The sequence below is a fragment of the Squalius cephalus genome (assembly GCF_949319135.1).
Source record: "Squalius cephalus genome assembly, chromosome: 19".
Classification (NCBI taxonomy): Eukaryota; Metazoa; Chordata; class Actinopteri; order Cypriniformes; family Leuciscidae; genus Squalius; species Squalius cephalus.
The window spans coordinates 36,402,181-36,415,110 of NC_137140.1; the positions used below are offsets into that span (position 1 = coordinate 36,402,181).

A 12,930-nucleotide genomic window follows, 5' to 3' on the forward strand; every position below is an offset into this window, starting at 1 on the left:
TATTGACAAAAATATGTCTAGATATTTTCAAAGTTTTGTTGATAATAATCAGATGATATTTTACTGATTGTGTTTTTGTACTGGTACCCTGGCTGGTTTAGGCCTGTTGTTGACAGCAGACCCACGAAGATATTCATATTTTTCATATTCTATTCAGACGTCAGTTCACAGTAGTGACTGAAATTAACATTTTTATTAAGGGGCAATATTTGCCACCTTAAATTGATTTCCAGGGGCATTTTCACCTATATATGGACATTGTTTCTAAACGTATTTAGAGGTATGCATCACCTTTTATGTCAAATTCTAACATTCAAATTAAATTATATTAGAATAACACAGTACCAATGTCAAATTAAATCATTAAATTGAAATCCATCCTTGCAGTGCAGAGGTGACACAGAAGCGGCATCAAAACTGGCAATAGCCTACTATTCATACTTCATTTACAATTGCATAAATAAAGCTAGTCAATATTTAAATATGAAATGATTTATAATTTTAACGTTTTAAAGGATACTTTAAATATGAAACTAAAACCGCCAGTAGGTGGCGGCAAGTCACTGTCTTAATAAGCGAGTTGTTGGAGTCATTTATTCAACCGATTCGTTCAAACGGCTGATTCATTCAGAAGTTGATTCATTCAGAAAAACAAGTGATTGTTCATTGAATCGTTAAAATGATTCGTTCAAAACGCGGATTTCAGTTAAAAAATAAAATAAAAATCAATCATCGCTGTCTGTTGGACCACGGCTTCATTATGAAATTCTCGTCGGCGATATAAAGAGAAAATTGACAATATTGTGTCCAAAAAGTAACTCACAATGTTAACTTTATTGTTAATTTAACTGTTGTATAAAATAAATACATTTACAATTGTGCACAGGAAAACGGCACTCTTGCTCATGTGATATTCTAATATAACAACATAATATGATATAAATATAAGACAAAAACTCATTTAGGGACATGTTCTGCACTGACACATCAGCATGAGAGACAGCGATGTCAGCTCGCACTCGCAGTGCCTCGTACATAGTTAAAACAATGATTACAATATCATCATAGTTCAATATCGCACACTCCTAAGCACATAAAGACTGAACTACAACTGAACTGACATTTACTCGTTCTCTTCTCTCCTCTCGCGTGCAGGAGACAGACGAAGGCTAATACTGCCGTAAGTGACGCGAATTGTCACGTGAACAAGCAAATCCACCAAGATAGAATTAAAAAAATAATACGTACACCTACGCTAATTAGATAGTTTTAATTTCGAAAGCATTTAGATAAGTCTAAGTCAAAGTGTCATCTAAAATTTAAGACCTTTCATAAGTAAAAATAAGACTTTATTATTATTATTATTATTATTTTTAAGACCTTTTATGGCCTTAAATTTAAAAAATCTAATTTAAGACCTTTTAAGACTTTTTAAGGATCCGCGGGGACCCTGTGTAGTGTATCTGAGACTAGAAGAGTTTGGTTCGTGTTGTTCATGTCGAGAAGACGCTGTTTTCTGAGATTTCTGAAGAGCGACGTTCCGATCGTTGTTAAATCGTCAAATACCGGTAATGCGGTGTATTAACAATTCATATCATAACAAGAATAAACACCGGTATTCGGTATGAAGCGGTGTAACGCCCAGACCTGTAACGGGGCACTTTAATACAGTGAATGTGAGGTCTAGCGGGACTCACGTCAAACTTGTGAGCGATGTGTGCGCTGCTGCCGCACGGCTCCCTGAAGCAGTCGCTGAAGGGCAGGAGGAGACCCAGAGCCAGGATCCGGGAGCAGATCTTCTCCACCTCCTCCGGCTCGCTGCGATCCTGCTGACGGAAGAACCTCTCCAGCAGCGTCCGGCCTGCGCACACACACACATCAGGCATTTTACGCTTCGACAACACACACAAATCACACTAATGTTAGCATATTCTGTTCAGAATTACACGCTATCTTGCATACGGTTTAATATGCGAAGGATGCTTGATTGCACTACGGAATAAAAGATACTTTTTGCATTTTTATGCATTAAAAAGAAAAAGCAGCAAGAGCCAATGTAATATTAGTCAGGCTGAAAACCGGCTCGAATTCAGAACCAGACACATTTCCCTGTAGTCCATCATTTTATCCCTTTAAACTCCTTCTTGATCAACAAAATTACATATTTACATGTGTTCCTTGAATAATTCTTGATTGCTTAAAATATCTTAAAGGGGGGGTGAAATGCTCATTTTCACTCAATCTCCTGTTAATCTTGAGTACCTAGTCTTTCCGGAAAAAACCGAGCGGCTGGGGGCGGGCCGTGTAAGCGTAGCTAAAGCTGTGCTAACGCGCCGAGCTAGTAACGTTAACAACACACAGAGACATTTGTTCAACAGTTTTACTCACCGCCTGCGGTTCCAACGCACGACTGCGGACCTTTATCATTGTGACTGCTCGATCCTTAAGCATTAGACGATCTGCAAATCCGTGATCTGGGCTTTGTTTATAAAACAATCATCGTCGAAATGCAGGGAAACAGTCTTGCTCAACTCGTTTTTGCCCCGGAAAAACAAACTGCATCCACTATTCCCTTAACGCTGGGTTCTTTGGGAATCTGTGCAGGTTTGTCTTGCCCTGGCAACCAAAAACCCACTTCTTTGGTGACATTGACTTCCCTAAAGCCGGGCAGGGCGCTTTGATGGCGAACTGCTTTCGCTCTCTTGCTCTAGTCTACGAGTGCGCGCGCGGCCGCGATCTTACCGGAGAAGTGCCCTTAGGACCCATATAAGGAAATTCCGCCCCAGCTGACGTCACGAAGACCCATACTCGAAAAAAACTTTCCGAAACTTGTGACAAACCGGAAGGACAATTTTTGGCACAGAAATACTCCTTCAAACGTACAATTTAATTTTTGAAACTTTGTCCATGTTTAGCATGGGAATCCAACTCTTTAACAGTGTAAAAAACTCAGTATGCATGAAATAGCATTTCACCCCCCCTTTAAATGTAACTCGACACCCTTGCCTCATTTAGTATGTGCAGTTCCGTGAATATGCAAATGAGCCCCGCCTCCACTCACTCACTCAGCTCAGAGATCCACTGGTTGGCGATCACACGTTGATCTGATTGGTTACAAGGTAGTTTGTGACGTCAGAAACACCAGCGATTTCAAAGCGTGTGTTTGAGACTGTCTTTGGTTCACTGCAGTTTTAAGGAGGAAATACTCAGCAATGGTGTCGACTTATGAACTTACACATGCTTTGTCTTAAAGCGTATTAAAAACACCACATAGACACATAAACAACATTAAACGCTGGATTGTCACCACAGGGGGACTTTAAGGGAAATTCTCATGTTTTATTCCACACACACGCTGCATTTCAAAACCTAAACAACATTCAGCTTTGAAACAGCAAGTTTAGTTCATTAGTTACTGAGGAACATGGAGTGTGTCGGTGCTGTAATTTCTGCAGTGCACACACAGATTGTTGTGAATGAGTCACTGCTGCAGTGCTTCAGCTCTCAGTCTCTCACACACACACACACACACACACAGTGAAACACAAACGGAGTCACATGATCAGTGCGCGCTCCCGCATCAAACCACAACAAATCAGATCCGGCCTGAACCTTCACTGTAATCCAGACCTGACGGGCCAGAGCTGGTCTCAAACCCGTTTCTTTACTCATACAGACACACGGCCTGTTATGGAAGCTTGTTTCCACACAGAATAAGAAAAATAAAAAATAAATAAAGTTAAAAATCTCACTATTCTGAGAAAAAAAGTGATAATTGCAAGAAATAAAGTCCAAATTGTGTGATATAAACTTGCATTTGCAAGGGAAATAAAGTCAGAATATAATATATTTCACAATACTTAAAAAGTCAGAATTGCAAGATATAAACATGGAATTGCAATAAAGTCTAATGTTAGATATAAATTTGAAACGGCAAGAAACAAAGTCACAATTGTGAGAAAAAACCCCCAATATCTTTCACAGTTCTTAGAAAAAAGGCAGAATTGTCAGATATAAACTCAATTGCAATAAAGCAATTCTTTAACATGAGTTTCTTTTCGGATAAAAAAATAATAATTATTACCCGCCACAACTGAGCACAGAACTTTTGCGATTCCATCCAGCAGTTATTTCATGCAATATCCCAGAATGCACATAAACAATAGGTGGATGGAAGCATGGCTAAAGTCAGAATTGCTAGAAATAAAGTCAAAATTCCAATAAATGTATTAATTTCTTATTTTTTATTCCACGGCAGAAACAAGTTTCCAGAGTCTGTGACTGTTGTCAGAGAGACTCTTGAGTTTACAGCTCATTAACTTCATTAGCACGTCAATACGAACAAAGAACACTGTCAGAGAGCCAAGACACAGCGAGGTGCATCATGGGAGATGTAGTTCTGCCTATTGAAGACATCAATCAACACACACTCCTGTCTCTAGGGATGCATGATATCAGTGAGCATATCAATATCTGTCGTTTTAATTGATCAGCATTGATTAGGCAGATACTGGAGAAAATACGGAAACATTAGCCTGGAGCAACAGAAACCAGACACACACTCACACACACACACACACACACTCGCACGGGCGACTGGCAAGTGTTTAGAGAGATTTGACATGGTGTGTTTAACCCGATGGACCATGAGAGGAGAACACAAGAGAAGCAGAGCGAGTCTAAGACAGTCCAAACACTGGAGGAAAGAGATCGAGCTCGGGCTGAATCTACAGCAGAAGAAACTGCTCACAAAAAATATTTTTTTCTGGTTTTCCTATTCGAATATCTAAACATTCTAAAATCAAGATATATTAAGTCTTGTTTTCTGAGAAATGCATCAAAATAGAGTGACTTTAAGCTTAAAAAAAATAAAAATCTGCTAGTGGGGTCAGAAAAATAGACTTTTTAAAAAAAAAACAATTTCTCTTACACAATTGTCACTTAACTTTCTCAACATTTCTCAAAAAACAAAACTTAATATCTTCAGTCATGTTGCTTCTCCAGTAAATGCATCTTGATTTAAGAATGTTTAGATATTAGTGCTGGAAAACGAGACGGAAACACTGAGGAAGAACTTCATATTCTGTGTGTTGATTCTTTGGTGGAGTCCATCAGAACGTCTGCTAATGTATCATAAATGTCAGATATTAAAGTAGCTCCTCTGCTGATTAGCTTCACTCTTAATATAAATGTCCTTTACTGGCATCGATGGTTCCATGAAGAACCTTTAAAGGAGAACTCCGGTCAATTTTATATTTAATATTTAAATATTTAAACCTGCTTTTAGCCTCTTAACATCCTTGATGTGTCATTACAAGTGCACAGGTCATGTGAGTGATTCCTTCAGAGTGAACACGGTGAATCTGACTGCAGTAGATGTGAAAGATATGAATAAAAATGATGTTATTTAGCCAGCGCACATACCTGTGTTTACATCCTGTTTTCGGTTGAAGTCCAAAGTAGTCGATTGCCGAGTTCACGCACGTGATCATAGGTACTAAACCAATGTGTGTGAACTCGGCAATCGACTACTTTGGACTTCAACCGAAAACAGGATGTAAACAGGTATGTGCGCTGGCTAAATAACATCATTTTTATTCATATCTTTCACATCTACTGCAGTCAGATTCACCGTGTTCACTCTGAAGGAATCACTCACATGACCTGTGCACTTGTAATGACACATCAAGGATGTTAAGAGGCTAAAAGCAGGTTTAAAACTTGCCCCATTGAAGTCAACAGGGTGCACATTTTAAAAAGAGGATAACACGGTGTAGGCAACACCGATTTCTGTCGTTGTTCTCTGTATTGACAGCACTCCAAATGTACAAAAAAATGAGCTCAATGTTAAAATTGACCGGAGTTCTCCTTTAACATCCACTGAACCATTAAAGTGCTTTACGGTGGAAAAGGTTCTTTAGATTATTAAAATCACAAGTGTAGAATGACAATAGCAGAGTCACATGACGGTCTCTAACGTTTATCCTCTGCCGGTTCCCATCGGTCAATAGAGTCTAACGTGTGCTTTGAGCTTCAGCATCATCTCGCGATCTGATTGGCTGAGAGCGAGCGAGTGATGTCACTAATGGACAAGAGTCCTCAGGGTCTGATCAGCACGATGCCATCTGCTCTCGCGTGTGTGTGTGTGTGTGTGTGTGTGTGTTCCATCACTGAATTGACACTGTTTTTAGAGCTTGAATCTGAATTTGTCTCATATTTGCGTCACTGATTCTGTTAAATAAAGCTCATCTAGTCTCATCTTGATGAACAAACACACCACAGGACTGATGCTAGTGCTCACAGTTAGCGTTGGTGATCTCGGATTAAATCTCCAGCACTGAGTGTTAAAGCTGAGAGTGTTTAAGATTGACACACTGATCTCGAATCACACCGACGTCACGTGTGTGTATCATTCGGCATGTTTACATGCACTAATTCGTCAATCCGAATGAATTCGGTCTGACTTCAGATTCAGAAAGTTGTGTTTATATGAAGCCTAAACTCTGATTCACATGTGTGTTTACATGTGCGGGTGGTGATGGCGCAGTGGATAAGACACATGCCCTTGGTGTGAGAGACCCGGGTTCGAATCCACTGTGAGACACCAATGTGTCCCTGAGCAAGACACTTAACCCCTAGTTGCTCCAGAGGCGTGCGACCTTTGACATGTATAGCAATTGTAAGTCGCTTTGGATAAAAGTGTCAGCTAAATAAATGTAAATGTAAAATGCACTGATGTGCATTACATTTATTCTGAAGAAACTGGTCAGTTTGTTTAAACAAGAAAAAATATGTGTCAGTTAAGTCAGAAAAATCAACTAAATTCAAAGGGAAGAACAAGGATATTTTTCTGGCAGATATTTGTTCTTGTTTTAAGCACAAACTCACTTCATTGTGATGATTATTTGAGTTTTGCTTCTCCAGCAAATGCACTGAATGACTTCAATCAAACAAGACAAAAATACTGAGGAAGAACATCGTTTTTGCACAAACAATCTGTTCAGAATTAAGAGTCTGAACAAGCGGTTTTATAATACTAGTGTACTTCTGGAGGTACTCCTGGGGGTCAAAGTTCAGGAGAGAGAGAGAGAGAGAGAGAGAGAGAGAGAGAGAGAGAGAGAGAGAGAGAGAGAGACTAACACAAAGAGCTCTGCCTTAGACAACATCTCCACTGCCATCCCATAATGACTCGCTTCAGGACAGAGACAGTATGAATAAAATTTGGATGTACAGTACAACATCCGCCATGTTGTTATTGTCATGTGACCTACATTCAGATATACTTTTTATTAACTAACATCATCAAAGGTTAATATTGTAACAAATGCATTGATCAATGCTAGTTCTTGTTTAACCATTTAAAGCCTGACAAATGATCTGTTTTTTTTTTAACGGAAGAGTTCATTGAAATGCATTGCTCATTATTAGTTCGTGCATTAGCTAACTCAATGCACTGTGAACTAGCATAAAAAAGGGTTAATAAATAAATGCATTGCTCATTATTAGTTCGTGCATTAGCTACTGTAAACAAGCGAGACGTCACGGTAAACTCTTCCCGGTATCCCGAGCCTCACCTGTGAAGACCTCCTGAAAGCCGCATGCCGGAGCCTGAGATGCAGACGGTCTCCGTGTGCGGCCCGTCCTCAGCGTCCCCTCCGAGCCACCGTACTGCAGGTAGTCAGCTGACCCGACGGCCTTAGGAGCCCGGATCTCCTCGGTCCAGTCCGCGGACCGGCTGATGGGTCCGGTGATGCTGTGCGAGCGCTGGCGTTTGACCCGTCTCCGGTCGGGCCGAGGGACCCGGGGACTGTGTGTCGGGGACGGCGCCGGCGAACACGAGGGAGAGGTCAGCTGACGCGTGGTGGTCTTGATGTACGATGTGCTGATTGGTGGATACGGTTTGACCGAGGACTTCAGGAGCCGCGTGGCTAGAGGGCTTTCGGTGTATGATGGGAACGTCACGCTAGTCTTACGGCGTCGCTCGTCAGCGCTCACACACTCCACCGATCCCGCCGAGAGCGTGTCCGTGCTCGGAGCCGAGTCCTCCTCGGCCTCAACCGCGCTCTCGAAAGAGCCGCTGAAGCTGGTCGTCACGGCAACCGTGGGATCGGGAACGGGGGAGTCGGGGTCTTTTGTGACGGCGGCACAAAGGCCCGCATCCGAGTCTCCATTCACTCCATTCACAGCCGGGATCTGCGTCTCGCTAACGACACACACACACACACTGTGACCAACATGGGGGAAATCTCAGGGGAAAAACACACCGCACAAAATATGCTTTTCTCACTCAGTGTTTGTGTCTCGTTTCCAGTCCAAATATCTAAAGATTCTTAAATCAAGATGGATTTACTAGAGGAGTAAAATGCCATTAGATATTATGTCTTGTTTTCTGGGGGGAAAAAAGTGAGTTTTAGCTCAAAACAAGCAAAATGATCTGCCAATGGGGTCAGAAAAATAATGTAAATTCAAACAGAAACAAGATCATTCTTCGGACCCCATTGGCAGATCATTTTGCTTGTTTTAAGCTAAAACTCACTTCATTTTGATTTTTTTCCCCAGAAAAAAAGACATAATATCTAATGACATTTTACTCCTCTAGTAAATCCACCTTAATTTAAGAATTTTTTGATATTTGGACTGGAAACAAGACAAATACTGAGAAAGAAAATCTTTTTTTGCAGTGTGTGATTCAGACATATTTGATACAGTCAACATGGGAAAATCTCAGAGTGAAACTGTGTTGTGAAGATGAGAAGTTTATCTATGCATCATCGTTTTACTCTTAATTCATTTTATAACTGTATCATATTTGATCCTGGACCACAAAACCAGTCACATGGGTAAATGTTTTGAAATTGAGATTTATACCTGTAAAATGTACAAAATATCAACATGATCTTTACTTAATATCCTAATGAATTTTCACCCATAAAAATGTACCCACAAATATTCCCGTACGACTTGTTCTAATTTTCCTTATATTGTGTGTCTATTTTAACTCCTTTCTGCATAATGCACTTTGAAAAGCCATAGTGAATGAAATGCAACACGAATAAACTTGCCTTGCCTTGCCTAGCCTAGCGTGCTGGTGACTGGGAAAGGCTTCCAGCACTGTGAACGGCTCGGGAGAATCAGGAGTCGGGGTGTTCTCTTTCCAATCCCTTTCCAACGGGATCTCGGCGCCGCTGAGCATCACTCCCTGTTTGATCCGGATGGCTTGCTGGATGTCAGCCAGTAAATCCTCCTGTTCGGCGGCCGAGTGGAAGCTGTACATATCCGTGTCGGATCCGGAGCTTCGGATCTTCTCCTCTTCCTCGGGCCCGTCGGGAAGGAGGAACACACGAGGCCTTTCGGTCTCGGCATCGGAGTGTCCGAGCTCATCCCCGGAGAGATCCGGTGTTTTATTATTGCACTGAGACTGAACGCTATCGAGCTCATCCAACGCGTCTTCCTTGGATGCGCTCAGGAATCCCTTCGCTTTCGGATTCTTGCGCTTGCGGATGTGAGGGAAAACTGAGGATCTGTCCGATTTGCTTTTCTTCTTCCCTCCCTCCCCCGCTTTCCCGTGTGATTTCTTCCCTTTCTTTACACCCTCGTGAGCCCCGTTCTCATCCGCCGCTCCTGCTTCCCGCTTGAGCTTCCCGTCCTGGTTTCCCATGATTAGCGGTTCTGTCACGCCATGCCTGTGTCTCGTGTGTTCGCTCTCGGGTGAGGATGAGGAGGAGGATGATGACGAGGAGAGGCGTGAGGAAGACGAGGCTGTGACGAAGGAGAGATACAGCAGCTCGCTCTCGCTCTCATCCCGATCGGATACGGGAAGGGAGGGGCATCGATCCCGAGGGACATGCGCGCGCGTGCGTGTGAGCGGATCCTCACTGTGCGTGTGGGGGAAGATGAGCCGCTGTCGTCGGCCCAGACTCAAGGCCTCCAGCAGCTTGTGTCCGATCGCGGGAATCTCCAGCTTCTGCATCGCCTCAAACACACGCACACACACATATGCACACACACACACACCAGCTGCAGGGACAAGCATCAATGCGTTAAGGAACAGCTTCACTTTACACTCGGAAACATAATTCATGTGGAGTTTTTTCTTTTCCCCTCATTCAAGCTTAAAACACTTATTCCTGCAAACATTTAAACTCATTTCAGCTCATTATTAAAAATAATAATACAAATAATAATTGTTTTGATTGACAGCAGTTTCAAATGAGACTGATATGGAAATAATGGTGGGATATTAAACTGATTTACACACTGAAATATAAAGTAGCTGTTAAGACTTAATTAACCTCATTATTTTATTTATATATTTTCTTATTTTATTTCTTATTTTATTTTTATATTATTTTTATATGGGTTTTAATTATTATAAATATATTATATATATATATATATATTTTTTTTTTTTCATTTATATATATTTTATAAAATGTATTTGTTTTAATAAATAACATACGCACATATACATACACACACATATATATACAGTACAGGCCAAAAGTTTGGACACATTACTATTTTTAATGTTTTTGAAAGAAGTTTCTTCTGCTCATCAAGCCTGCATTTATTTGATCAAAAATACAGAAAAAAATGTAATATTGTGATATATTATTACAATTTAAAATAATTGGTTTTCAATTTATTATACTTTAAATTATCATTTATTTCGGTGATCAAAGCTGAATTTTCAGGATCATTACTCCAGTCTATCACATGATCCTTTAGAAATCACTCTAATATGATGATTCATTATCAAAGTTGGAAACAGTTCTGCTGTTTAATATTTTTTCATAACCTGTGATACTTTTTTAGGATACTTTGATGAATAAAAAAAAGAAAAAGAAAAAAGAAAAGAAAAAAAAAGCAGCAAATGTTTTCAAGATAGAAATCTTTTATAACAACAATATACACTACTGGTCAGTCATTTGGGGTCAGTAATTTTTTTCTTTATTTTTTTTTTAAATAAATCAATAATTTTATTCAGCAAGGATGTGTTAAATTGATAAAAAGTGATAATAAAGAAGATTTATATTAAAAAAAAAGTTATTTTTAACCTTTTATTCATCAAATATATTAGGCAGCAGAACTGTTTCCAACACTCATAATAAATCAGAACATTAGAATGATTTCTAAAGGATCATGTGATTGACTGGATGTCACATGTGACACTGAAGACTGGAGTAATGATCCTGAAAATTCAGCTTTGCATCACCGAAATAAATGATAATTTAAAGTATAATAAATTGAAAACCAATTATTTTAAATTGTAATAATATATCACAATATTACATTTTTTTCTGTATTTTTGATCAAATAAATGCAGGCTTGATGAGCAGAAGAAACTTCTTTCAAAAACATTAAAAATAGTAATGTGTCCAAACTTTTGGCCTGTACTGTATATATGAAGAGTTCAGATGCAAAAGCCTCTAAATGCCGTCTGAAATTTTCTTATAGAATGATCATTTTTATCAAACTCATATTTAAATTAATTAATTTCACTTAAATGGCAATGAAGATTACCTATTAATTGTCATTTAAGTGAAATTACTGAACTTAAATATACAAACTTGATAAAAATGATCATTCTATAAGAAAATTTCAGACGGCACTTAGAAGCTTTTGCATCTGAACTCTTCATATACACATACATATATATATATACACACACACATACATACAGAACATACATACATAGTTTGCCGATAGTGCTGTTGAGTTTAAATAAAGACACGGATCTCTCATCACGGTTAAACGCAATAAACGAGCGTCACTCTTTTACTTTCGTTTTCAACAATGTAATTCTCTTCAGGGAAAACCAATCAAGGAAAACTTATCAGGGCTCGACATTAAGGCTTGTCCGGGACACGTGTGTTTTTTTTGAAGGGACAAGTTTGAGATAATTGTACTTGTCCAACAAGACAAATGCCCCAATTAAAACCTTTTAAAATAAAATAACTAGGGAATCACCGAAAACGTGAGGATGATTCTGATTTTATTTAATTTAACGTAAGTGCTGATTGATAGGCTATAGTTGATAATAATAATATATAGGCCTAATTAATGCACTGACGGTAACAAAGTTGCACTGTTGAGGCTCGCGCATTTGTTAATAACATATTATACAGTTAAGAAACATCACATGACCAGAGTGCTGTTTTCCTGAATACCATCACGATTGAAACCGAGACACTGATTTCATAACAGTTCAATAAACAAATAGTTAAAATAAAGTCACTTACATTTTAGACGCAATAACTGTTTTGTTCTGTTTCAGCAGCGAAAATAGTTCCAAACAAAGACCACAGCAGAACCACCATCTCACAGCAACACTCGTGTTTCATTACTGAATGATTCAGCCGTTTGAACGAATCAGTTGAGTCAAAGATTCAATGACTCATTCATAAACCGCCTCATTCTGATCAAATCAGCCGTTTGAACGAATCATTTGAATGAATGACTCAATGACTCGCTCATTAACACGGTCACCCGCCTCATTCTTTTCGACATTCCTTATTTGTAAATTAAAAAAATATTTACACTCTCATAATCTCATTTAATACAGTCATCATTTTTCAATGTAATTTATTCAATGTATAAAGGGGAAAAAATTGCCTTTATAAACATAGAATTTTTTTTTATTCTGATAAGAGTTTTCCAACAGTGATGTAATGAAACTCTGACAATTTAAGTTTGAAGGGAGTAAAGCCTCTGTTTGGGCTATTAATGAAATGTAATTTTGCCAAAAGAAGAACTTTTATTTTAAATAAATGTTATTTGTAAAGCAGCCTACTTCAGTCTGATAAGTTACCATATTATCATACTTAATTTTTTATTATGCTCTACTGGTAAATATTCATAAATGTAAATATATATATATATATTTATTTATTTATTTATTTCAGAAAATTAAGAAAATAAATTTGTGGG

The 12,930-nt window shown here is 38.9% G+C and overlaps 1 protein-coding gene across 3 annotated transcripts in view; it reads right to left on the reverse strand.

The window, feature by feature from the left end:
* Window positions 1-12,930, reverse strand: part of fmn2b (formin 2b) — a 55,808-nt gene that overhangs the window by 41,197 nt on the left and 1,681 nt on the right. For all 3 annotated transcript variants that reach the window (XM_079851823.1, XM_079851824.1, XM_079851825.1), the window contains exons 2-4: window positions 9,063-10,017; window positions 7,575-8,203; window positions 1,698-1,861 (exon numbers count right to left, since the gene is read on the reverse strand). In XM_079851823.1, coding sequence (XP_079707949.1) covers window positions 1,698-1,861; window positions 7,575-8,203; window positions 9,063-10,017 — 1,748 coding nt within the window. The remainder of the gene's footprint in view (window positions 1-1,697; window positions 1,862-7,574; window positions 8,204-9,062; window positions 10,018-12,930) is intronic.